Source organism: Macadamia integrifolia, chromosome 7 (assembly GCF_013358625.1).
Source record: "Macadamia integrifolia cultivar HAES 741 chromosome 7, SCU_Mint_v3, whole genome shotgun sequence".
Taxonomy (NCBI): Eukaryota; Viridiplantae; Streptophyta; class Magnoliopsida; order Proteales; family Proteaceae; genus Macadamia; species Macadamia integrifolia.
In genome coordinates, this window is record NC_056563.1 from 14,144,522 (window position 1) to 14,171,192 (window position 26,671).

Consider the following 26,671-nt stretch of genomic DNA (forward strand, 5'->3'; position numbering starts at 1 on the left):
TTGAGATTTTCCTAATTATATACCCCCAAGAACTAAAACATTAGGCACTTGCAAGGTTGTGGTTTTGATATTTATAAAACCATTGCTGGTCACAAGTTTTCCAAAATTTACAAACATATATAGAAGGTGGAAGAAAAAATTAAGAGCACGGAAAAAAAAATGATTGAGCTCTAGATGGAAGGTCGTGTTTTATGTTTGTCTAGTCATGGGGTCGGGGTACAGTAGTCATGGCTTTCTTCCTAAATCAATCTGGTTTTATTTTTTATTTTTTATTATTATTATTAAAAAAAATTAGTGGGTCAAGTCAATGGTTTTTTATTTTTTTTCAAGCATCCTGCTATTTTTTTTAAGGCCCTAAAAAATACCATATATATATATATATATATATACTAGTAAGAACATATATGCAAATACACGTGAGGACAAAAGTTATTGCAAATAAACCAAACCTACGTGTGGTCTTATGTTGAGAGAGAGAGAGAGAGAGAGAGAGAGAGAGAGTGAGAGAGATTTGATTGTTAGGGATTCTACTTATTTAGGTTGAGCCAGTTACATCTTTGGGATTAAGCTTGTGAGGGATCGCAAGAAAAAGATGTTAAGCTTATCACAATCTCCATTTATAGACAAAGTTTTAGCTAGATTTAATATGAAGAACTTCAAGAGAGGAAATGTTCTTTTTCGGCATGGAGTGAGCTTCTCAAAAATCCCAATGCCCTCAATCTCAAAAAAATATTGAGGAGATGAAGAGAATTCCTTGTGCTTTGGCTGTGAGAAGTCTTGTGTATGCCATTTGTATACGAGACCAAATTTTATATTCTGTAGGGATTGTGAGTCGATATCAAACCAATCCTGGTCGTGATCATTGGACTACTATAGAAAATATCCTCAAGTATTTAAGAATGGAAAATTATCTTATACCACCCATGTTTTTAAAATTTATCTGAGATATCACCCTAAAAGGTAAAAAATAACATACCCTTTTTTAAGAAAATAATTACTCTTAAATCCATTCCGTTAGCTCACAAGCGTCAAATGATGACGATTCACGTTTGAAAAATTTTAATGACACGTTTACCCATCAAGGGCAAACTTGTTATTTTACCCTCTTGACTAATAAACCCATCTCTCTTCTGGTCTCGATTGAACAGAACAGAACAGAATAGAAAACGCAGGTATCAGTTGAACAAGTGAGGAAGAGAGACCATTGGAACAATCCATTAAATCCGTCATGCTACTCTTATCTCACAACATTGGTTAAATTTCTATTTGTTTTTCTTAAGTAGGGATGCAAGCTACTCCAAACTGGTAAAGAATTCTGTGGCTCTGAGAAGTTGAACAGTGTCCAAGAAGAAGAGTGATCAAGTATTAGGCTATTAGCAGCCCTAGGATAACTCAAGAAACCTCCTCTTAGCTTCTGAAAATACATTATCACAATTTCTTACAACATCCTGTGAAAAGGGAAGTGGGGGTGGGGAAATTTGATGACATCAATCTTTCATGAACCCATTTCCTCAATAAGTCAAACAAAATTGGAACTTAACAAATGAGAAATAATAATAACACAAAACCCTTAACGGAAAACAAGAAGATATAACCTATAGAGAAATCCAAAAACCAAATACCCAGATTCTACAAATTGTAGAAACAAATAATTTCATAGGAATTAGAAGCACAAGAGACAAGCAGGTATTAACTGGGACAACATTAAATGACCCAAAAAAAGAAACTAATAAAATTCCATTTTCCCTCCCTTATCTCTGGATCATCATCAACGCCATCATATCATCAATTTCTTCTTCCTTTCCAAGTCCTTCCCGTTATGATGCCAACGCATCGTCCTCCTATCTTCTACCATTCCTCCGCAACTTGGCCTCCCCTTCTTCCACCTTTGCGCATCTCCAACAACACACCTGTTATTCCGCCACTCTCATCCTCAACCAACAGAACTCCAAAGATGAGGCTTGACTGGGGATTCCCTCTCCAACAGTTCATCCATGGCCTCCTTCCGCCACCCACAGTTTCTTTGTTTCAACCCCTGCAATCCCAACTCGTCGCCACCATTTCCATCCTGCTACTATACCAGAATGCGATGAGTTCGACACCTCTACTGTGGATTCCGACAGATGGGTTAGCTTCCAAACGACAACATCACTACCTGCTGCAGCTCCGGCATCTCCTACCTTCAATCTTGTGAAACCCATGGTGACTCAAAATAACTCACCCTAGGATGACTTCGCTGCCGGGATAGTTTGGGGGCAAGGACCAGTGTTCGAGTTTGAGAGCGGAAGGGTGACATACGTTCTTTTCCTAGGGTTTAAAATGAGGAGGCATTTTTTATTCGGATTTTGTTTTAGTGTCAAAAAGGTAAATTTCATTTCTAAACTAATGGTGTTAGACTTTAGAGGTACGTTTGCCATTTTTGATTTTTTACAGTGGTATCTCATATACATTTTAAGAATAGGGTGGTACAAGATAATTTTCCTTGAAGAAATGCTATAGATAATTTTCCTTAAAGAAATGCTATAGATAATTTTCCTTTAAGAAATGTTACAGATCATTTCTTGCTTTATGGGTCTGATCAGTTATCAGTCATTGGGTACAAGGATTCTAATTTTTAGACCGACAAAGGTGATAGAAAACTCATCACATCGGGGATGATTTTCATGATGGATGGTGAAGGCATTATTTAGAGAACTACAAAGCAAAAGCCTATAGCCGATTATACCACTGAGGCTGAGCATATAGAAACCAGTAATGCAGCCAAAGAAGAAGTTTGGTTGAAGAAATACTTGAGTGATCTTGAAGTTGTCCAAGAACTCTTTAAGGATCTCATTCCATTGTATTGAGACAACAAAGGGGCAATAACTCGAGCAAAAGAGCCTGGGGCTCATTAGAGGAACAAATATGTACAACGAAAGTATCACGTTATAATAGAACACGAGATCATAAGAACTCAGATGCATGGCTTCTGACACATATGAGTCCACTAATGAGAATGTGGTAGCATTCTGAAACCTCGAGGATTGAACTTCTTTAATTTTCCATATATGGGGTCCATCCTGAAACAAAACAAAGCCGGATATGGTTAGTTATACAAAGATAAAAGGAGACATAAATTGCCTGAGCCATCAATAGATCTTGAAGAACTTAAGAAGAAGCAAGTCTCAACAAGAAATATGGACCTGAACTCCAGTACTCCACAGCAAACAAGAAAATTTCCAGGAAATATTATGCTGCTTACAGAATTTTCACATGGTGGCACACGTCGCATCTCTTTTATCAACATCCCCATTAATGTTTAACATAATTACAAAGAGGTGAAGGAACCTCATTTAGAAACGCAAAAGCTGCAAAGTACTGCAACTATTACAAGATGACTCACTACTTGTTTTAAAAAATTGCTACAAGACAAGATCTCTTCAGAGGATATTTGAAATTAAAGTGGCAATAAACTAATGATGGAACAAATAATTTTGAATATAAAACTTATCCATATACCTTTAATTGCTTAGTAAGTGAATTAGGTCTAAAATGAGATGAGATCCTGTCAGATCTGCGCTTCATTACCTGTTAACATGGAAATAACTCCTCACCAGTGGCACAAAATGACATCAATCCAGGCCAAACAAGATCGGGGCTGCAGCCAACCGCTGGACAGAGACCAAGTCCACAAATCAGAGATCAGATTTTTGACTCATATAATGACACTTTAAACAATCAAAAGAATATCTTGAGTTAACAGAAAAAAAGATGCAATTTAATAATATCTGCACACCCTTTCTGGGGTGTTTAGAGATCAACAAGTAGTATTCTGAGAAGGAAAAGCTCTAACAGGCGCTGGAGGATCCCACACATGTGGCAAAATATGGGAAACTGCATCAGATATGATTAGGAACTGGTACTTTGCTAATTCCCTCAGCAAACGCAGTGACAGAGGATCATAGAAGGAAGCAATCAAATAAATGGAAGATTAACGTTTCTGTTTCTCCTCAGTGACCGACTCTTAATATGTAACAGGGTATTTGTCAACAAAATATATAAGCATATCAAAATCTAAGTCGGTGGTTTCCCTTTGCTTCTGACTTCTCCTTAATTGAGCTTTAAAACTAGGTTAACTATCATTTTCATAGAACAAGTCTCTCTCATCAGATCCCAATTTATCCATCTTAGGCAAGTTGATGCAAAATCGAGGATGAACCGGATTGACCCTTCGGGAAATCTCAGCCGAGACGAACCGGACCCGATTTGATTTTTGGGATCAGTAGGAAATTTTAGGAGTTACTTTATTTAGGAAATATTGAGTTATTTAATTTGAGAAGATATGTAATCTTTTATTTTGGGTAGTTGTTGTTAATCTATTAGAGAGTTACCAATTTGAGTTTATTTTGTTTTTAATTTTATTAGTTAGACTTGAGGAAGTATTTAGTAGTTGCTAATTTAGTTTTAGAGTTTATTTCGGCAAGATATAAAGGTAAGTAACCATCTCATCTAACTAAATTAGCAACTACTAAATAAACTCAAAGTATCAAAATGGAAACTAATATAAAATTAGAAGCTAACTAATACAAAAGAAATTGTTTCTAAATCCAAAGAGAATCAAATCAAAAGATTTTTTTTTTCTAAGTCCATCGTGCAACTGCATCAGCTCTCCCGGTCTTAGAAGAACTCGACTCCGTCGAGTTAGGTCGTGCTCCCAAGATACCCTTGTAAGTTGCTCACTGATGAGGTGGCACATATCTCGAAGCATGAGATGGAAACATAACACCAAGAGGAGGGAAAGTAGACTGAAGTGTTACTGGAGCAGGAGTCGGTCGATGACGTGGCATGTCTGATAATGCATGACCTCATTAAGTACATACGACCTCCTTGCTTCACCTGGATGGTATTCCGTGCGCCATCATAGAGAATGCCTACATGTCGCTGCCAAGGTCGCCCTAGAAGAATGTCGCAGTGTGCCAATGGGGTGACCAAACAGGTGACATGGTATTGTATTGGCCCAAACTGTAAGTGTACTCAAACAACTGCAGTGGCCTCTTCTCGAGATGTGGGTCCAAAACCTCGCACGTGAATCTTCTTGAAAAGTTGCTTCTGTGGAAGGTTGTGTGCTCGAACAATTTCAGCAGATATGAAGTTTGCTTCTGCCCCAGTATCAACAATTGCATGAACATCAATAGGGTCGGAGCCGTGCAGGAGAGTACCCTTCTGTCTGAAGAGAGGAGCCTTATCAACTAGTCTATTCGAAAAAGATGAAAGGCTAGCTGAATGAGCTTCTACATCCTCATCTTCACAATCGATAATATCATCGTCCTCAAGGGGATAAAGATATAAATGAGATTCATCTTCACTCTTCTCTGTCGGCTGCTTCTCTGCTACGTTCACAGAATGAGTCCTGTTGGGACACTTGTTGGAATAGTGACCCTTCTCGCCACAACCATAGCATATGATATTCTTCACCCCAACACTATCCTTATTGAACTCTGACCTTTTCTCTTTAACTCTGCAAGCTTCAGGCTTCTTTTCCTCCATACGCGGTGGAGGTCTATAAACTGAAGAAGTCTTGAGCATACCTTTCCAATAAATGGACTTCTCTTCAGCTGTCTTGGCATGAGCCGCTGCCACATCAACAGACCTGAAATCAGTGTTAGCCAACTCAAGTCGGATCTCAGTACTTAACCCACTGATATATCGCATCACCCGTTGCTGGTCTGTTTCCTGAAGTCGACACCTTGAAGACAGTTTGTGGAATTCGAGGGTGTAGGAATCTACATCTTTGTTCCCTTGTTGCAAGTTAAGTAATTTATGGAACATTACCTTTTCATAATTAAGAGGAACAAATTTTTCAGTCAGGATCTGCTTCATGACCTCCCAATTAGTAACGGGTCCAAGTCTTCTGACAAACCTTGCATGTAGTACATCATCCCACCATGAACATGCATACCCAATAAACTTGGTGATGATGAGCTCACACTTCTTCACATCTGGAAGAGATTTATATGCAAAAATTCTCTCCACTTTGGTAAGCCAATCAAGAAATTCCTCAGGTCCCTTTTCACCACTGAACTCGGGAACCTCAACTTTGATGCCATAATCTCTATCAGAAAATTGCCGAGTAACATCCTAGGGAACAACTGGATCAAGTTGCTGCCTCTGAGGTGTGTCTTTGATCCGTAAAGTGTTAAGCTGAGGAGGTAATGTAGAGGATCCTTCTTCAACTCGCTTGTCGTACCTCTTTATAAAGGCAATCATCTCTTCCATAAACTTATCAAAGTTGGCCTCAGTCCTCTCAAGCCTAGCATCAGTATTCTGTTGGTTCTCGACTAACTCGCGATACAATTTGTTCAACTCACCATTGGTAACGTTACCTGTCATGGTTACGGAAGTGCAAGAAATTTTGCTTTGATACCACTTGATGCGGATCCGGGTTCCAAGAACAGGAATCGGATCACTTAGGGCCCACTTAAACACTCCATAAAACAAAGGCAACACCCAATAACAATTGTATTGAAATAAAGCTTTAACTAAATAGCAGAATTGTAATTAAGCTGAAGTTATAAAGGGGTTGGCAGAATTGTAAATAATCAGAATTAGTTAATGAGCTATTTGGGAGATAGGACTTAAATGGAATTAATGATTATTTGAAGGGGTAAACTAGGGAGTGAAATAAGAATAGGGATATGAGATAATTACAGACCAAAAGAAGGGCATAATGGTAAATCATACCTAAAAGACAGAAAAGGGGCAACTCACAATTGTGTTATCTTCTACCTTAGATCAGAACAGGGGCGAAAGAGATGGGAGGATTCAGATCGATGGAGCTTCATCAAGAGAGCTCGGTTTGGGATGAAATTTCAAAGGAGAGGTCGCAACTCACAACCCTACTAAAACCATCAAAAGTCTCCTTAGGCAACAAGCAATGCAGGGGTTCCAGGCTACTGAAACTGAGCTCTACGGTGACGTCCTGTTGTCCAGACCTGCAAGTGAAACTCTACCCTGTGATGAGAGGGATTTCCAAAACCAGAGTTTCAGGGGTTTTGATCTCTTAGGGAAGAGCAATCTTCACACAAAATTTCAGCTCCAACAGATCAAAGGTAAGAGAGATCGATCCCTTGCTTGGTGCTGAAACTGTAGCCCAGAAACAGGGGCTCGGCCAGCATTAGAGAGAATGAAAAGAAGGAGAACAAGAACAGAGGGAAAGAAGAAGAGAAAAAAAATCAGAAAAGAGAGTCACGGCAGCCAAAGCTTTAGCCAAGCAAACATCCAATTTCAAATCAAAATTTCAAATCTAAATCTTACTAGTGAATTACATGGCTTATAAAAGAAAACTCAAAGTATCAAAATGGTAACTAATTTAAAATGGAAGCTAATATAAAATTAGAAGCTAACTAATACAAAATAAATTGTTTCTAAATCCAAAGAGAATCAAATCAAAAATTTTTTTTTCTAAGTCCATCGTGCAACTGCATCACCATCGCCCCTTATGCAAAAGAAAAAAAAAAAAAATCCCTCAGAGAAACTCAGCCCCATTTCACCGCCTCCTCTTTCTCCCAACCCCTTCGATCAAACCACCCCTTATCCCAGTGTGTCGTCGACAGCCAAAAAAAGAAAGCAAAAGTTCAAAGAAGAAGAAGAAGAAGAAGAAGAAGAAGAAGTGAGAATAAGAGAGACCAGGTTAGTTACCTGTGCTTGACCTTCTCGCCTCGACGCCTCTGTTGAGGTTGCTATCTCTTCCTGGTTTTCCGTCAAACCTCTTGGAGGATCGTTGCCGCCTTCCTCTTGGGAACCTTGACCTAAACCATGAGATCCAACAGAGCTCTAGGGACGAAATTCTCTGCGTTGAAGCTGCAACTTGTTTTCCACTTCTGGTTCCCAACCCGAGGTTGAAGACGACTCTAATCCCTTCCTTGATTCGTGAGTTTGGTGTTAATCCTTTTTTTCTTTTTTGATTTGCTATTTTACCCTTACATTTGCCTTTAATTCTCCCATAGCCCTTACCTCTATTTTGCTTCCTAGTTTAACCCCACCAAATAATTGCTAATTCCCTTTAAGTCCCATCCCCCGAGTAGCCCATTAGTAATTGCTAATTCCCTTTAAGTCCTATCCCTTTAACTCTCTTGAAACTTCAGTTTATTTACAATAATCACTACTTCTTTGAAAACTGGTTTACTTGTTAATTGTGGGCCGATAGCAATTTCGACACAAGATTGGTTATGAATTCCTTTGTGTTCAAATTTCAAGTGTGGTTACCCAATGGAAAGCCTGCTAAATTGTTAATTGATGAGCGACTAAATGACAATTTGTCCTACATCTATGGTGGATATGTTGTCAAAGACCAATCAAATCATTTTTTGGTTAGAAGATGATGTGTTTGTTGAATTTTCCGTTTCTCATTATTATGATGGTGCTTTTTGTGAAGTGTTTGATTCTTCTAAACACATCATTAAATTGGGTTGAGGTTGGTTGGAAAAACGAGACAACATCCTTGATTGTGACAACAATTTGTGCACCCTCCAGGCTTACCACATGCATCAGAAATTTAATCTTTATGGATTGATTGAGTCAAAGAAAGTGATACCCCCAATACAACCACAAAGCAAACCAGATACATCAACAAAAGTGGAATAACGTCCTATTGTGGAACAGGTGATGACAACAGAAAGTGAGAAAATTGTGGATCAAGTAATGAAGGGCATAAATGCAGTGCCAATTGTTCATCATCATGAGTTCGTTTTTCCCCATGATTTTTCGGACTTGAATGCACCTCCAAAGCTTCACATCATGGATTTTGTTCGCAATGCAGACGACGAGCAATTCACCCCCATGCGTGAATTTTATTGTTATCATTCTTTAAAACTCGTGGATGAGTTTTTCTCAACACTAGGGGAGTTAATGCAGAATTGAGGATGAACTGGATTGACCCTTTGGGAAATCTCAACCAAGACAAACCGGATCCGATTTGATTTTTGGGATTAGTAGGAAATTTTAGGAGTTACTTTATTTAAGAAATATTGAGTTGTTTAATTTGGGAAAATATGTAATATTTTATTTTGGGTAGTTGTTAGTCCATTAGGGAGTTACCAATTTGAGTTTATTTTGTTTCTAATTTTATTAGTTAGACTTGAGGAAATATTTAGTAGTTGCTAATTTAGTTTTCGATTTTATTTAGGCAAGTTTTAATTTCAGTTTATTATATAAAGGCATGTAACTTAAGTAATTAGACAAATTTTTTGAGAATGAATTTAATTGAAGGTTTTAGTGCCGGGATGGTGCAAGACGTGTGACCCCTTTTCCCCCTCTTTGTGCTATTCTTCTCTTTTCCCCTGCAACTCTAATTTCTCTCAGAGATTTCTCCCTTTTCTCTATAGGCCCTCCATCACAAGTCCTTCCTCATAGGAAATATATCCTCAAAAATGTCAGCATCCATTGACTCAATGATAGTGCTGGGGTCAAATAGGTTCTCTATGGTCTTGATCACCCAAAACCTATAAGCTGCATTATTTTGTGCATACCCAAGAAACACGATTGGGTCCTAGTTTCCTTTTCTCAGGCTCAGGTATTCCAAATATCCCCAAACCTTCAAATACTTCAAAGTAGGTTTCCTTTTGTGCCACAATTCAAATAGTAGAAGGTTCTTTTAAGAGATTCTATTTAGGATGTAACAAGCCGATATAATGGCTTCCCCCCACCCCCATATTTAAGGGTAAACCTGAACTTATCAACATTGAGTTTATCATTTCCTTCATGGTTCTATTCTTCCTTTCTGCAACTCCGTTCGACTCATATTGGTAAGGAGCTGTAATCTCATGTATAATCCAATTTTCTTCAAAATATTTTGATTGACTTTTAAGTACCATAATCAGTCCCATTATCAATTTTTAATCTTTTTGTCATTCTACCCAATTAATTTTCAATGTCCAATATAAAGGACATAAAAGAATTTTCATCGTCATCCTTATTCCCCAGGAGATATATCTTAGTGTACCTAGAATGGTCATCTACAAAGGTAACAAAATATATTTACCTCCTCTTGACTTATGTGAGTTAAAATCACCTAAGTCACTAAGCAACATGTCTAGAAGTTCACTTTGTCTCTCTACCAACTTGTGAGGCTTCTTAGTGAACTTAGCCTCTAAACAAACTTGACATTTGTCAGTTGTCTGTTATTTATTGCCTTCTATGAGAACTTGATTAGAAGATCTCTTTATATATTTTGCACTATGATGTTTTAATCTACGATGCCATAAATCAAAGGACTCAATCATATAAATAGAAGAAAACCTAGCTTTTTATATCAGACCAGCAGCCTTTTTGGCTAGTTTTTGTTCTAGTTCCAACAGCCTTTGGGTCTCCAATTTTGTCTCTGTGAAGCCTCTCTAGCCAACCATTGACTGAGTGTTTGCAGCCTTATAGAAGCCTCCAGATGTTCCTATCGATTTCTACAATGAGGCTGATTTTTGTCTTTTAGTGAGGACTTGGACTGCAAGGATCAATTCCAGCTTGGTGGAGAGTTTAGTTACTATTTTTCAATCCTTTGTTTAAGTCTCAAAAAGCAAACAATGTAATTTAGGAAGTCTTCTATTACCTGAGGAGTTTCTATTTCAAAAGCTTCCCCTTTTCTTTGAGTTTCTATTTCCAGTTTAGTTTCTAAGAATAGGACTTTCTATTTTGTAATTTTGGCCAAAGTTATATAAAGGCCAAAATCGATTGTACAAGGACAGAGATTTTGATTAATGAAAAGTTGAATTTATCTTCTATGTCTGGGAGAGTCAGTTGAGGGGTGAGATGCCCAACAACCTTGAGAAGGGTGAGAAGCCCAAGGACAGGGTGGGTTGGGGGGGGGGGGGGGGGGCTGATCCATTTCATTCTTCTCCTTCCCCCTTCTCATCATTCCATTTACTCTTTTTTCTTAGTTTTTTTATTTCTCAAGTATCCAAAGACTTTATTGAGAGAAACTACAACAACTTTGAAGGTCAACCTTCAAGCTTGATTGAAGCTGTTCAGCCCTTACTTGAGGCAGGGCTTGGGGTGAGGAAATTCTGGGCAGCAACCTATCTTCAAATCCCCCTGTCCCTGGGGCTATTGAAGCTGAGTTTTGAGGGACTTATTTGGTCCTCCAGAAGGTGGACTCGACCAACCTTGGAGGGATTTCTGAGATTAGATCTAGGAGTTATAAAAAATCACCCTAAAGTTTCCTTTTTGATGACCTCAAGAACCTCCAGAACTCAGCCACCTCTCATCAGATCAGGCCCAATTTTTTGGAGCTTAACAAGGTCATTACACTCCACCTTCAACCACAGTTGCTGTCCCATCTGGTCAGTTTAATAGTGGTTCTTGAAATTCACAAGTTTGACCTAATTTTGTGACCTGCGGCTAAGGGTAATTTTCTGTTTCTTGCTATGTCGTCATCCCTTGTGTATTTGTGGGCATACGCAAGAGACTGTTAAGCTTTGTCTGGGGTGCTGTAATGCTGGTTGTATATTCTAATAACAGATTTGTAATCAGTACCTACTTTGAGCTCAGTTGATTAGTTGGAGCTTTATTGTAACTGAGGTTGGGTACATCTTGAAACCAGCCTTATATCATCCTCCCCCCCACCCAAAAAAAAAATCATCCTCTTAAAACCCATCATAAATAAAAGTCCCCATGAATCTTCATAATATTTTTTCAAACATCAATTCCCTAACTTCCATTAGAAATCCATCTACCTAACCCCCCCCCCCCAACCACCTTTCCTTTGTTTCCCTTTTCCAAAAACCCATATATACTAACTATTTCTGCCATTATGAGATTCTAAGAGAATAAAAAATTTTAAGAGGTTATGACACTCATATGCATAAAAAATGAAAACAGCCCGATACTGACTGACTAATTTAGTGATTCCCAGTTGGACAATTAATGGAGAAGCATCTAAGAATATAGACCATCAAAAATTTCAGAAAAAGGTTTCCCAAAAGCTGAGACTCTTTACTTAGTTTCCAGCTATAAAAGATGTAACTCCTTGGAACATAAGACCACAATACCAAACCAAACCAAAAAATAAAAATAATAATAATAACAATAATCATATGAGACCACAACAAGAACTTCTAACCGAATCACCAGGCCAGAAGGAGAACGTAATATATTGACTATACTGGTAACAGTCTCCGGAATGTAAGGCACTTTAAAGGTTATCATTTTTTGTTAAGGTTAGCTTCTAGAGAGGATATTTTTCCCTCTACCTTCCCTAAAGCCATTTAGAACCAACATACAGGGTGGGTATAATTCTCTTTTTGACTGGTTCGATGGCTTCCCTTCTCTACCCACCGATGAGGCAATGACTATAAATAACCAAATAATAAATAAAAAGATTAAAGATAAATGGCATATGCTAATCTTAATCTCAGAAAACTGATTTAAGAACGCATAACAAGAACCCAAGCATGCTAAAGATTTATAATTGCACAAGTGTATCTAGTAACATACTTGAAGAGAGGTAACAGAGAGCTGATTAAAAATCAATTCGAGGTCGCGGTGGGTTCTTGGAGTTGCTGAGAGGCGAGAGAGATGAGGGAGTGGAGCTTGGTAAGGGCGGAGCGCTTCTCAGGAGGGCATTTGGAGAGAGCAATTCTGAGAGAGTGGAGAGCCTCGTTGGGCTTCCCTACGGCCAAAGCAGCACAACCTGCCCTGTATGCTTCGTCGGCCAGCCGAGCGTCGTACTTGGGCTGGGACTGTGGCTGGGGCTGGGCTGGACCTGTCTCCGACCCCGAACCGCAAGTGTTGATCGTCTCGTCGGAGAAGGAAGAAGAAGCGAAGGATTGGAGGAAAGAGGTGGCATGGACATACTCAGAAGCAGCAATGGCCGCGTTGATCTCCGCCATGAGGGCTTCAGGGCTGGAAGGTAGGGCTTTCACGCCGTCGAATACGCTCCAGCGATGCCCTCCTACCCCTGAATCCATCTCTTTCTCAGAGAAGTTGAGGCGAAGACCTTGAACGAGACGAACGGTAGGGTCAGAAAGGCAGTCCGACGAGTCAGTCAGTGGAAAGGCGAACTTTGGTCTATCAACGCGACGGTGGCCATGTCTTACCTAGCGTGTCGATCCTAAGCTCGCACCGGTTCGACCAATTCAGCCTGGTTGTTTAAAGACCAGTCGAGGTATGCATCGATTAATAAATTTATCGGGCTTAAACCCGACGTATTTATAATAGATAGTACAAGGTGCGAGGGATAAGCCTGATGGGCAACCAATCAACCCGGCTTGTTATAAATCCGAAATCATTTTTGTACCGATTGATTTGCACAGATTCATCCAATAACCAACTCTATGGTGAATTCTACCTTATATGAATATATGAATAGACGGTACAAGAATAATTTTCATACGAGAATCTGATCGACATTCTTATTTTCTTCCTTTGTTGAAGGTCTGTTTATCACCCACCATGCACCACGTGCGCCTCCCGCCGCCTTTGACTAGCCGAAAATGAGTGTGTATTGATGACATAAGAGCATAGAGGCCACCGGATCACAAATGGGATTCAAATCCAATAGCTGTGGCCACTGGCCACTCGTCAACGGCAATATTCGATCCATGGCAGAATTCATTCAAAAAGTCTTTTGGAATGGACGTGTTCATCCGCAATATGATGATCCGGTTCTATTTGGTTTGTAAGAAACTGCAAGACGCACAACTGGTATTTGATGAAACGTGTGAATTGGACGTCATGTCATGGGACTCTCTTTATGTTTTTGAAAAAATGCCAGAAAGAAATGAGGTTTCACGGAATAGTCTGATCGGCGGGCTGGTGAGGTTTGGTTGTCTTGATGATGCGCAATGGCTCTTTACCCACATGCCCAAGAGGAATCTGGTCTCATGGGGTGTTACGATCTCCGGATATGCTCAACATAGGCAGCCAATGGAAGCTTTAGTTTTGCTCGGGGAGATGGAACTATTAAATCAGAAACCGAATGCTGCAGTTCTGGTGAGCGTTCTTTCTGACTCTTCTCAATTAGGAGTTCTGGATCATTGGGTTTGGATTCATTCTTACATTAAAAGGAACCATACAAATTTTGATTCGATAATTACTGCAGCTCTCAATGACGTGTACGAAAAATGCGGTAACATCAATCTAGCAATGCAAGTCTTTCATTCATCAAGAGAGAAGTATGTTTCTGCTTATACATCAGCCATTTCTGGGTTGGCACTCAATGTCCAAAGTGAGGAAGCACCTTTGGTCTTTGTGAGCTTGCACTGGAAAGTATCTGTTTTGTGAGCTTGCAAACACATGGGTTCGGTGGAGAAAGGTTTCCATTACATCAATTTAATGCATGATGTTCACAGGATCAAGCCAGATTTGGATCACTATGCCTGCATGGTAGATCCTCTTGGCCGTGCAGGTTTGTTGGAGGAAGCAGAAAGGTTCATAGATTGTATGCCAATAAATCCAGACCATGTAATATGGGGGGCCCTCCTTGGTGCATGCAGGATCCATAGGAATATAGAAATGGGTCAAAGGGTCGGGAGTTTTCTGATAGAATCTGATCGAGACCATGGTGGACGTTACATTCTTCTTTCAAACATTTATGCAGAGTCTGGTAAAGGAGATGATGCTGAGGAAGTTATGAGAACTATGCGAAGAAGAAGAATTAAACAGGTCCCCGGGAGTAGTTTGATCAAGGTAGATGGTGTTGTTTAAGAGTTTGTAGCAGGAGATAGATCCCATGACAAGACTGATGAGATATATTTGATGAGGGAAGACATGGCTAGGGAGATAAAGGACGTTGGGTATTCGACAGACAAAAAGGGTCATGTTTGATGTGGAAGAAGAAGAGGAAAAAGAAGTTAATTGGGTACCACATTGAAAAACTCTCTAGCTTTTGGATTTCTTTGCACAGAGCCTGGATCAATGCTTCGAATTGTGAAGAATATTCAGGTTTGTGGGGATTGCCATTCTGCTATTAAGCACATTTCTATAGTTTTTAAAAGGAGATTGCACTTAGAGATAGGAAACGGTTTCATCATTTTGAGGGAGGGTCTTGCTCCTCCATGGACTAACTTGTGAACAAGTTACCTATTTTTGGAGTAGAATGTACTGAAACTCACTCCATGTTTGGCTCCCTGGAGTAAGGGCAAGGGAGAGGAAAAGATCCAAAAAATGATGTACTAAGGGCTGTTGGATACAGAAAGATGCACAGAGGAATTTTACAATGTAATTGAGATGCGGTATAAGAGGAACTATGGTGCAGAGAAATAATTCTTTTGTTATTGAATCACTACAAAACCTGGGATTTTTTTATGATCAATACAAGGTATATACAAGTTTTCAGGGGCTGAATCTTCTGGTTTTGGTTTCGCTAACTGATCAAAGAAGGCAGGGAAAAGGACATCTATAAACTTAATCTTGGTTATGAACCACAGGAAAGAATTGCTTATACTTATTGATCTGTTACTTGTGTTTAAGTTTGAACACTTCTGGGCAAGTGAGTATGATAAGTTGGGCATGCTTTCCAGCATGTGGATTGGGTTGGGAAGAGTTGAGAAAATACCACAATGCATGTCTGACAACAAATTCATCTGTGGAGTTCACCTTTTTGCTTTATATCCTCCCTTTGAGATTAGATGGTGTCCTGTTGTTCAATAGCACCCTGTTTCTTTCCAGATTTTTATTTTTGTAAATTTACCCAGGGGTAAAGCCACTGAATTTAATCTCATGGATTTGATGGAAGCTTAGCAGAGCTCGAGAAGATATTTGAGGTTGCAATAAATGGATCAGATGATGAGAAGATGTCTGCCTCTACCATTCTTTGTGGGGCATCTCTAATTCGTGGTTGGAATATACAGGTATTGAGACATTACATTCTTTGTTCAATAAATGTTTTTTGGACTTGAAATGTAGCTTAGTTATGTTTTACTCTACCTCAGCAGTTAGCTTCTTGTTTGACTTAAAAAAAAACAAAACCAGCATTTTTCTTTTGGGAGGTTTTTATTTTATTTTATTTTTTGTAGACTTTGTTTTCTTTTACAAGAACACATTGTTCAGTTTGTTATAAGATCGCTGTCACCTCCCGTTAAAGCCATTTAATGTGTTATACTCCATTGCTGAATGTTCTTATTGGAATAGCATCAGTTGATAGTGTTCAGATTTTCTCATTGTGTGGCTTCTTAGGTTCAGCTTTGCCAACCCCAATGTCTCTCTCTCTCAACTCATGATAGTCTCAATTGTACTCAACTGTAGCAACTTAAAATATGCATATTAAAAGAAAAAAAAAAGAAGAAACTCAATCTCTACTAAGCCTTATCCCAACTACATGGGTCCAGCTACATGGCCTCAACTTAAAATATGTATAGTAAAAGAACAAAAAAGGAAGAAACTCAATCTCAACTAAGCCTCATCCAACTACATGGGTCCAGCTTTGCCAACCCCAATGTCTCTCTATGAACTTATGTTTTACATAGGACATTTCCTGTCAAATTTAGTACATTGCCTTGACTTCAGTGCGAAAAATAAAAGAATTTGCAGTCTTTGAGGAATTACAGAGTCAATAAAGGTTCATGTGCTGCAATGTGCCTCTGCCTTGATGTATGATTTTGGGATTTACCCCCACTATAGGTGTCCTTCCAATGTTAATTCTGTTGATGGGCCATATTTACAGGACACAGTAACTTGGAAATATTTCTGAAACAAAAGGATGAGGGAAGCAACCCTGCTGCCAATCTGTCGATGTTCCAAGCCTTGTTGCAGGTCTTTTCTTGTTACCATCTATCAATTTCTGAAGTTTGGTTTGAGGAACATTCCCGCATTAACACCCAATAAAAAATTTATTCATCCTGCCTCAACAGCATTCATAGCACATGTCACTGTACTTTAGAACTAGGAAAACAGCATGGCATGGGTTACAGCTGAATTCCAAGCTAGAAATAGTTGAGATTACCAAGATTTTATTTTGATGCTATTCAAAATGCTAAAAAATGTTTTGGAAAGGGTCCTGATCTGATGAGGGACTCGGGCACATGATTTTGGGTTTTAACCATCAGATTGGTTTTGGGGAGGGGGGGATCTATGCCAATATAATGTGGTGTATGTCTTAAAAGTTGATTCTAGATTAACATAAAAGCAACACTCAGAATCCTAATCATCCAATTTATCACGTTATTTCGAATGGTTGATTAGGATACAACCAACAGACTAAAGTGGGTCTTCAGATGCAGATATGGAATCAACTGATCCAGTGAACACTGCTTCGGTTCTGGGTCACCCATTGCATCCTCCCTGCAGGCTTTCTTCACCCCCCTCTAAAAATTCGAAGCCACTTACAGTCTTAATTCATCCAGTCTATCATATTATCTTGAATGGTTAGACAACATACAGCAAGACTCCAAAAGCGATCCTCGGATGGAACAATTAAAGACAGGCCAGGCGTGGGGTGGGGGGATTTTTCTTTTAGGGGGGTTTCATATGATACTGTTGGAATTACTTATATATATATATATATATATACATATACTGGAAAAATAAGATGTTTTCGTGTAACTGGTAATAGGAATAAGAATGTGCTGCACTTTTGGAGGATATTTCTTGGCTTCACTCATTATTCACTCTTATACTTTTTTTCCATTTTGGCTGGCAGGAGGAAGCTCTCCAGCTACACTTCCACTGTCCCTGGCAGCCTATGTGAGCTTTACAATAACTTTAAACTTGATGGAGCCTCAGAACGCTTCCTCAACCTAGCAGGCCCAGCCTTGGAGACCCCTGCAGCTGGTTGCCCATGGCCTTGCATGCCGATTGTGTCCTCTTTGTGGGCCCAGAAAGTCGAGCCTTGGAGTGACTTCTCGTCTTCTCTGCATCTTGGGCTGTCTTCCACCACAGTGGTGATGCAGTGGTTCAGCTCCTGAAGAGCTGCTTCACAGCTACACTTGGCCTGAACGCTTCACCAATCTCCAACTTTCTAGTGTCGGGGCACTGCTCAGTCATGGCGTTGGCCATTTCCATGGAGGCTTCTCCCCTGTTGCCCCTGGGATCCTCTACTTAAGAGTGTATCGGTCTATCAGAGATATCATGTTTATGAAAGAGGAGATACTTTGTCTTTTAATGCAGTCTGTGACAGAAATAGCAGGTGACGGGCTATTGAAAGAGAAAATAGAGAAATTGAAGAAGACCGAGTATGGAATGAGATAAGGCCAGGTTTCAGTCGCGATGGCAATGACTTGGGTAAATGTTGCAGCTTCACTGGGGGATTCATTGGTGTGGTTATCTGGTGGCTTGAGTCTGGTTCAATCTTGATTAAAGAAACTCTTCCATCTTGGTTTATATCTACACATGGGTCAGAGCAAGAAGGGCGTGTAGGGGGCATGGTGGCAATGCTGAGAGGTTATGCACTGGCATACTTTACGATACTTTGTGGAACATTTGCTTGGGGTGTTGACTCAAAATCTTCTGCCACAAAGCGGCAGCCAAAGATCTTGAGGGCTCACTTGGAGTTCCTGGCGAGTGTGATTGATGGGAAGATCTCACTTGGTTGTGATATGGCCACTTGACAGGCCTATGTGTCGGGGCTTGTGAGCCTGATGGTGGCATGCACTCCAACATAGGTAATGGAGGTGGAGATGGATGTCTTGAAGAGACCAAGGGATTGAGGCAATGGAGTGAAGAGGAACTTGCCTTGGTTCTGCTTGGAAGAGGGCGAGATGGGGCAATGGGTGCTGCTGCTGCACGATAATCCAGAGTGAACTATAAATCTTCTTTCAACTAACATTTTATGGGGGTGATTGTACAGTTAAAGTAGTCCAACACTAGTGTGAATAAGTGAGGGAACTGATGATTGTATCTTAGGAAAGTTCACTTCTCAAACTAGTAGTGCCTTTTGGTCTTGCTAGGATTCTTGTGAAAAGCAGGGGGGTGGGCGGTGGGGGGAGGAGGGAAGGAGGAAGTAGTTATTATTAATAGCACCAGCTATGCTATTCTACATTGGTGGATTTTGGAGTTAAAATAGCTGATCCTTTGTATCCAGTTAGTAGGCCTAACTTTCAATCATAAATGGGTTTTGCAGGTTTTTGTTCTACTTGGTGAACATTTAAGATCCGAAACCTTGACCTAGTATACTGAGCTCTGAGTCTCTGACTATCAAAGATTGGGGAGCCGCAATACACATGCATGTCTTCTCTAAATAATGTGCAGGGAAAAAAATGATTTGTCATGCATTTGGCTAGGATCATTATTAAGAAAAATGCTCAAAATTCAAGAATTGGCTTGTAGTACAATTCTGATTTTGGGTCCAATTCTAGAATTCAGCACATGTATAGCCTTCGAAACATGATTCCAATTCTGAACTCAATTGAGAATCAGAATCCAAAACCAAACAGTATTAATACGTTGCAAGTTTAATGAAATTTCTCTTGGCCTGGTTGTGTTTTCAAACCTAATCATGGATTGCAGTTTGAGCTGGAGTTAACGGGGGTGGAGAGGGATTAAGAAAGCTTGAATCAATCCATTATATTACTAAGAGTCATAGTAAAAAAAAAAAAATTACATAAAAGAAATAAGAGAGAAAAGATGGCTGCGTGTGACACAAATTGAAATGTTTTGCTGGGTCATGAGTAAAAGATTTAGAGATTTTATTTTTAATTTCTCTAGCCAAACAGTGCAAAAAAATTAAGGAAAAATCTTGTGAGAACATCATTGTATATTTTTATTTCCAGACAGAGCTTCAAAAAATCATGACCAAGGGAGTATAATGTGGTGTGCTGAGCCCACTTTCACCAAGAGGTCTTGAGTTTGAGTCTCTAAGCTAATATCTTCTCCCTCCTACCACCCCCCTCCCTTTTTCTATAATGTACCCATCTTCCAAAAAAAAAAAAAAATTACTGTTCCAAATAGTGTGAATATCGGACCCCATTTGTGGATTCTCTGTGGTGTCACTCTTCTTTTCTCATACTTTGCTTCCAAAGAGGATCAAATTTCTCTCTTTCATTCTTCTTTTTCGATTTTCACTTGTCAAAATAAAACTTCTGGTGGTGTGATGCATCAGCACCTACACATCAGGTTGAGGTGTTTAGACATGTCTGCTGCTCAACAGTTAAAGGAAGTGGACATTGCTCCGGCATAAAGGTCACAAACCTCACCCACTTCACCAAGTTCAAGCCCATGACAGTAATATTTTGTGCACAATCACCTAGTAAGTCTACTTCATCAAAGGAATCCAATGTGATTAAATTATAAAAAATTTAAGAAAATTATCTTGTACCATCCCTATCTTCAAAATTTATATGAGATATCGCCTTAAATTTTCAAAAATATCAATAGTACCCCTAAAGTCTAACGTCGTTAGTTTAAAAATGAAAATTACTTGTTTGACCCTAAAATAGTTCAAAAATGAAAATTACTTGTTTGACCCTAAAACCAAATATGAATAAAAAAACCACTTCTCATCATTTTCACCTCTGCTACTCTGTTTGAACCATTCAACGACATTGCTGCAGCCATTGAGGCAGAACTCAGGCATGGCTGCCCTGAGATTGTAGCAGCCATCAAATTCGACGTTGAACGTCGGGCTAAACGGGAAGTTTCGGGTCTCTCTCGCCTGAACAACCCCTTTCTTCCAACCCTTCTCGGCACTGTGGAGACTGATGAAGCATAGTCCTATGAAAATTTTAAATTTCAAGCAGGGGCCTTCCCTCTAAACTACTGGGAAGACTAAAAAGTATCAGAGTCCACAATTACAAACAAAAGAGAGAGAGAGAGAGAGAGAGAGAGAGAGAGAGACGACACTTACCTCCTTAGACACCACAGAGAATAGGGTTTGCATCTTTTAGGCTCTCGCAGTCCGATCCTTCGCAGCGTGCGCTACGATCAATGACGAAGCTATTGCTAAGTGCTAACCGTCTCTCGTTAGCTCTATTTCGCAATGAATAGTCGTTTTAGTAGTTTTCCATTGGGGACCAGGGATATTCTTGTACCCTCCTGGCGGTGATCTGATCGTGCTCCGTTACCGTCGGACAGATCATGTCGTCTCCCCCACCATCATCCGATTCTACTTCGCCGAAATCGTTTGCGCTATTGAGTATCTACGCAGTATGAACATCGTCTATTGTGATCTCAAGCCTGAAAATGTACTCATTCAACAATCCGGCCACATCATCCTCACCGACTTCGATCTCTCCGGCTATGGATGGTGCAGCAGGTTCTGTGTTCCACCGAGTCCAACAAGCAGCCGAGAGAGAGAGACAAAGGAGGAAGGCCGATCAAATCAATGGTGGATTTGTTACATCGTAAGGTAAAATAACAAGTTTAAGGGTAAACTTGTCATTTAAAAAATTACCAACAATGACACATCATCACTTAACCTTTCTGAGCTGATGGAATAGATTTAAGAGTCATTATTTTTTCAAAACAGGATATATCCCAAGTATTTTTGGAAATTTAAAGTGATATCTCATACAAATTTTGAAAATAGGGGTGATACAAGATAAATTTTCGAAAAATTTAAGACGATTTACATCAACCTCCCCTGGCATTTGCTTATATTACATCCTCCCCTAAAAATTATTTATTACATTTAAACCCAAAAAATAAACACCATTAGTTTACTATTAGTTTTAAAATACAAAAAGACATAATTACCCCTCCTCCTCTTCTTCTTCTTCTTCTTCTTCTTCTTTCATCAGTACCTACCTGAAAATACATTCCCCAGTGTATTCAACCAAACAGATTCAAAGAAGACTCACCATGATCCCATAAGCAAGACCTTGAATTCCAACATTGACAATGGAGGCACCAACAAGCACCAAGGCACCCAAATGGCCAATGAACATCTGGGTCACCAAACTGAGCATGAAATTGAAGATTGAGACAACAATTGAAGTACCAAATAGATACCATAGCAGCATGGACTCCCAACCCACCAGCCTAAGCCACTGTCCCATAGACATTGGCTGCTCCTGTGCCAACAACTCCTCTACAGCTTTTGAGGATAGCTCGGAGAATTGAGCTTGGTCATTGATGATGCCTTGCAGCAATGGCCGAGTGGTGTCACTACTGTCGCCCATGGTTGATGGGTCTGATGCTTTGGGAAATTTATGACTGAGAGACTACTTCTGCGCGTTTCAAGGAGTTGGATATGCATTTAACGGTTACCTACCATTCTAAGTTAATAGGATTTTATATGAGCACAATGGGGATCACCGAACGGTTTGGTTTGGGTCAAGCTACGAAATACTAGACCTTGGTTTTCATCAAGAAGTTGTATAGCCTACTATTTTCAAGGTTTAAATTCGGGATCGGTCTCAACCGAGTGGATTAGTATCGAATCATTGGGGATTAGATTGGATCAGATTGATTCACCCAAGTTTTGGGTAGGTACTGATGAAAGAAGAAGAAGAAGAAGAAGAAGAAGAAGAGGAGGATGAGTGGTGTTTTTTTGTATTTTAAAACTAACACTAGTCTAATAGTGTTTATTTTTTGGGTTTAAATGTAATAAATGATTTTTTAGGGGGAGAATGTAATATAAGCAAACGCTAGTGGAAGTTGATGTAAATCACCTAAAAATTTAATTCCGCAGGGGTATATATTCATGTTAGTTTCATCCCCTCTCTCTTGACAATGAACTATACACATTGGAGTTCATCCTCGTCTTTTCCACTAATAATAACGGTCTCTGTTCAAGGAGAAAAACTTCATTGAACTAAAACAGGGCGGACAACAAAACTGATGCGGTAGTAGCTTATCAGATAACACCACTACACCCATGCAACTGCCTCAGTCCCTGGTTTTGAATTGGTCTCCACACAAAGAATGCATCATGCCACCTGCCTGCAGCATATAAATTGGATAGTAAGACTCTACCAGCCTCATGAGTTGGTTCTAACCTTGCCAAGTTCTCTGCAGCCTTTTCTCCTATTTCCATGTTACCTTGAGTTCTACATGGTGCCAACAGTGTTCCCCATATCACAACATTTGCCCCTTCGTTGGCATGGTCCCTATCAATTGCTCAGCCTCTTCTAAACGCCCAACTCTACCCAAGAGATCGATCATACATCCATAATGCTTAATAAGAGCCTGTTTGGTATTGTTCATAAAAAACGTTTCTGGCGTTTTTTCGTGTTAATAGAATGAAAAAACGCATAAAACCGTTTGCTGTGTGTATGTCTCGTTTCTGTTTTTTTCAAACTGAAAGTGTCTAAAAAACGAAAAATCCTCGATTTGATGAAACATCGAGAGGCTGTTTTGTCGGGGGTGTTTCGTTTCAAGTTAATATATTGAAATTTTCGTTCCCGATAGTCCGCGATAGAGAGAGGAGAGCAGAGAGGAGAGAAGAGAGAACCCAGCTCGCCCCCTTCTGAAATCTCCAGTGCAGGTAACTTCTTCGCCTCTTCTCCTTCTTCTTCTTCATCTCTTCTTTTCTTCTTCTATTCAACCTCTTCTCCTTCTTCTTCATCTATTGTAATCACAGAGCAGGTATTGGAACAAATTTAGGGGTTTTTTGGACCACCTATGACTGACTCTAGATTCCAGAGATAGAGATCGATAAGCTTCACAAAGTTTTGAGGAGAGAATATATTTAGGAACAATCGTTGCAGATAATTCCAGAGTCCGCGCATAGAGAGAGGAGAGAAGAAGAAACAGGAGCTGCCCCCCTTGTGAAATCTCCTGTGCAGGTAACTTCGGTTTCGGCTCCTTCTTCTTTTTCATCTCTTCTAACCTCTTTCTTCTTCTATTCTAACCTCTTCTCCTTCTTCTTCATCTATTGTAATCACAGAGCAGGTATTGGGACCAATTTTAGGGTTTTTTTAGACCACCTATGAGTGACTCTAGCTTCCAGAGATAGAGATCGATAAGCTTCAATGTTTTGAGGAGAGATTTGTTTGTAATCCTCAAATATTCCCCTAAAAGGTCTTCATCATCGTATAGCTCATACAGAGAGGTAACGCCTTCTTGTTCTCTTCTATTTCTTCTTCTTCTCTTCTGAACCTCTTCCCTTTCTTCTTCTCTAATCGCAGAACTTGTTAATTCATCCTCAGTGCCCTGTGCTGGACTGTGATGTGCTTACTATTTTCTGGTATTGTAACCAGGGTATAAACATCATTTTAGATGTGAAGTGCTTAAGAATCATTTTAGATGTTAAGTGCTCAAAGATTAGCTCCATTTTGCAAATAAAGTATATACAGAGCATGCATATTTACCCACTGTTGAAGCTTTCACCAGATCTTAGGTTAATTTGTGAAGCCTCCCGTCTAGTTACGAGCTCCAAAAGAAATATCCCAAAGCTGTATATATCACCCATTTCATAGAATAATCTTGATTGTCCTGTTGCACCCATGGTTGATTTGACAGATTAAAGATCCAATATGGTTCTTCATACAAAGAAACATGAGTGAAAGAAACGAAGACACTCTGGGTCTTGAAAATCATTGTGGTCAATTGAACTTGATGAAGGATCTGCTTCTTCAATCCTTTCAAATAGTTTAGAAACCCCTGCATTTGAAACTTTAGCGGTGAAGTTTTTGTCAACCAAGACATTAGCTGTTTTTAAGTTCTTGTGTGCTACAGGAGGTTTCAGCTAATGCAAATGATGGAGACCTGAAAATTCACATTTGGTGTGAACTTATGATATCTTCAGTTAATCTCCTTCTTGACAAGGTTGAAAGAAGCTTCATTGGATTTTGTTTGGTATATCTACCTTTAGCTGCCCCTAGAGCTATGGAAAGTCTTTGCTTGAACTCTAGCTATGTACTTGATACTTGTCTGCTATCTGTTAAATAAGGAATAAACACTCATGTATCTCATGCATACTAACAGTCAAAGTGGTAAGCATACTTGTGAACTATGAATTGTTGATAAAACTTTCTATTGATATTTGTCTAAACTTTCGTTCCTAGAGATCGCATTTACATCTAGAGATATGTTCCCCATTTTTTTCCAGGATGTTTGTATTGGTCTTCTCTAGTTAATAGAATTGTACATGCGAGGCCAGGTAATAAAAAAAAGATGCTCGTATGAGCTCGTTTCCTTCTATTATGCATAAATTTGAGCTGCTCAATCATTCCAATTTTCTCATCTTTGCTCAATGCATTTTGATCCTGTCTGGCTGCATCTTTTTCATCAATAATAATCAATAATTTGAAGAAATTCCTCTCTCTATATTGTTTATGATAGGTTTCTTGTTAACAGTGTCAGCTTGGGTCTCCTAGACAGTACAACTGTTAATTAGCAGGAAGTGGGGGAAAGAGATGGTGAAGGATTACACATGATACATTTGCATGATCTTGCTAATCCCAAACGAGGAAAAAATGAGGATTTGGGGGGGGGCTGGTCCTTATTTTGGGCCGTGCCTCTTTCCCCTTTCACCCTCCTCCCTCCCTTTGGTTGCGCTATTTGTAGTCCTAACAGAGTATCCTACTTTTATATAAGAGCTAAGGCGAAAGTTTTCCTTCACTAGAGAAAAAGGAAATTCTTCCTCCTAATGAAGTGACAAATTGATTGGACTCTTGGGAGATTACACTCCCACCTCTATTGACAAGGTCAAAACGACGCTTTCCTTTGGCCATTTGAAGCTACCGATGATCACCATGGTGGAGGAAAACTCAGTCCAATAAGTTTGAAAGTTTTCCTTCACCCATAGAGAAGGAAAAGAACACATGTGAAGTGACATTTCACAGTAAAATTGGATTTCCTTTCTGATCAAATCACCATTAGATGGGTCCGATCAATCCATTTAGTAGAGGATATTTTCTTTAAATAGGGATGGGACATGGGGCCTGAGTTTGGGATGAGTTATCCCTTATCAAAACCCTTCTAGAAAATCACAACTGAGCTCCTAGGTTCAGTAGGTACCCAATTAGTTAGTACCCACCAGAAAATCTTAGTCCAAATTTGAGTACCCAATCAGTTTGTAAAACACAAAGAAGACGTGAATTTTTTCAAATCTTTTAATTTTGATTGAAATTCTTGCTGAATTATTAAATTTCAAAATTATTTACAAATCATTCGAGAACTTCTTAACCTTAAGCAGGAAAAAAAAGGCCAAAAAGCCAAAGATCCTAGGTAAAGCAAACGATCAAATAGGATGAGCAGCCGAAGAGTACTGGCTTTGATATGGAGTAGAGGGACAAGTGAGCATATCATACAAAAACAATTTTGAGTGCTTTTGAGAATTCTGAAAGTATATGTGACATTTACTTTCCTTGTGTTCTAAAATTTGAACTTAAAGATGGTTAACTTTTCATCACTTGAGTATTTACAAAAAGAAACAATAATTCAATGTATAAATTTATTGAAATTTAATAAATTTATTTAGTTTGATTGCCTAAAGAACGTGTAGTCATCACTTAGTAGACACCTTGGTGTTAGGAGTCTGAAATCCCTAGATGCTAGATGTTTCATAGCTTTCTTAACTGTACTGTTTAGCTGCTTTTAAATTGCATCGTGTTGATATAAATGATGGAACTCGTTGGGTTTGTATTTTTAAATATGTTAAGGACCATGTAAAAGAAAACTCTTTATTTATATTTATGGAAACAGTAATTTCAAAAAAGAAAAAAAATTACTTAGGATGTCTGATTTCTTATTCCATATTTTGTTCACTGTATCATGGTGTATGTTGATTTGTTGCAAACAATTTTGATCGTTTATTTAATTAGGCAATTAAAATGAAGCACAATTAAAATATTTTAAGAAGGATAAACTCCAAATGAACCTTTGG

General features: G+C 39.2%; 1 protein-coding gene, 2 long non-coding RNA genes and 2 pseudogenes across 3 annotated transcripts; 2 read left to right on the forward strand and 3 right to left on the reverse strand.

Annotated features, from left to right (window-relative positions):
• Window positions 1-2,755: 2,755 nt before the first annotated feature.
• Window positions 2,756-13,098, reverse strand: LOC122084131. Its single transcript, XR_006141840.1, has 2 exons — window positions 12,463-13,098; window positions 2,756-3,059 (listed from the first exon to the last, which is right to left on the reverse strand). It is a non-coding gene; the product is annotated as an uncharacterized LOC122084131 (long non-coding RNA).
• A 210-nt stretch (window positions 13,099-13,308) lies between these two features.
• On the forward strand, window positions 13,309-18,845 carry LOC122084130 (annotated as a pseudogene).
• On the forward strand, window positions 13,600-14,673 carry LOC122084765 (pentatricopeptide repeat-containing protein At2g22410, mitochondrial-like). The gene is made up of 2 exons (XM_042653200.1): window positions 13,600-14,246; window positions 14,319-14,673. Exons 1-2 carry the CDS (start codon window positions 13,600-13,602, stop codon window positions 14,671-14,673), a joined length of 1,002 nt encoding a protein of 333 aa, XP_042509134.1.
• A 1,111-nt stretch (window positions 18,846-19,956) lies between the features above and the next one.
• LOC122084132 lies at window positions 19,957-22,059 on the reverse strand. The gene is made up of 2 exons (XR_006141841.1): window positions 20,747-22,059; window positions 19,957-20,658 (listed from the first exon to the last, which is right to left on the reverse strand). It is a non-coding gene; the product is annotated as an uncharacterized LOC122084132 (long non-coding RNA).
• A 637-nt stretch (window positions 22,060-22,696) lies between these two features.
• LOC122083258 overlaps window positions 22,697-26,671 on the reverse strand; it is a 9,855-nt pseudogene continuing 5,880 nt past the window's right edge.

Bases quoted from the DNA above. Each gene is read 5' to 3' on its own strand.
- LOC122084765 (XM_042653200.1), top strand. From the start codon at position 13,600: ATGGACGTGTTCATCCGCAATATGATGATCCGGTTCTATTTGGTTTGT. The intron at 14,247-14,318 runs GTGAGCTTGCAA...TGATGTTCACAG, and splicing joins CACTGGAAAGTATCTGTTTT to GATCAAGCCAGATTTGGATC.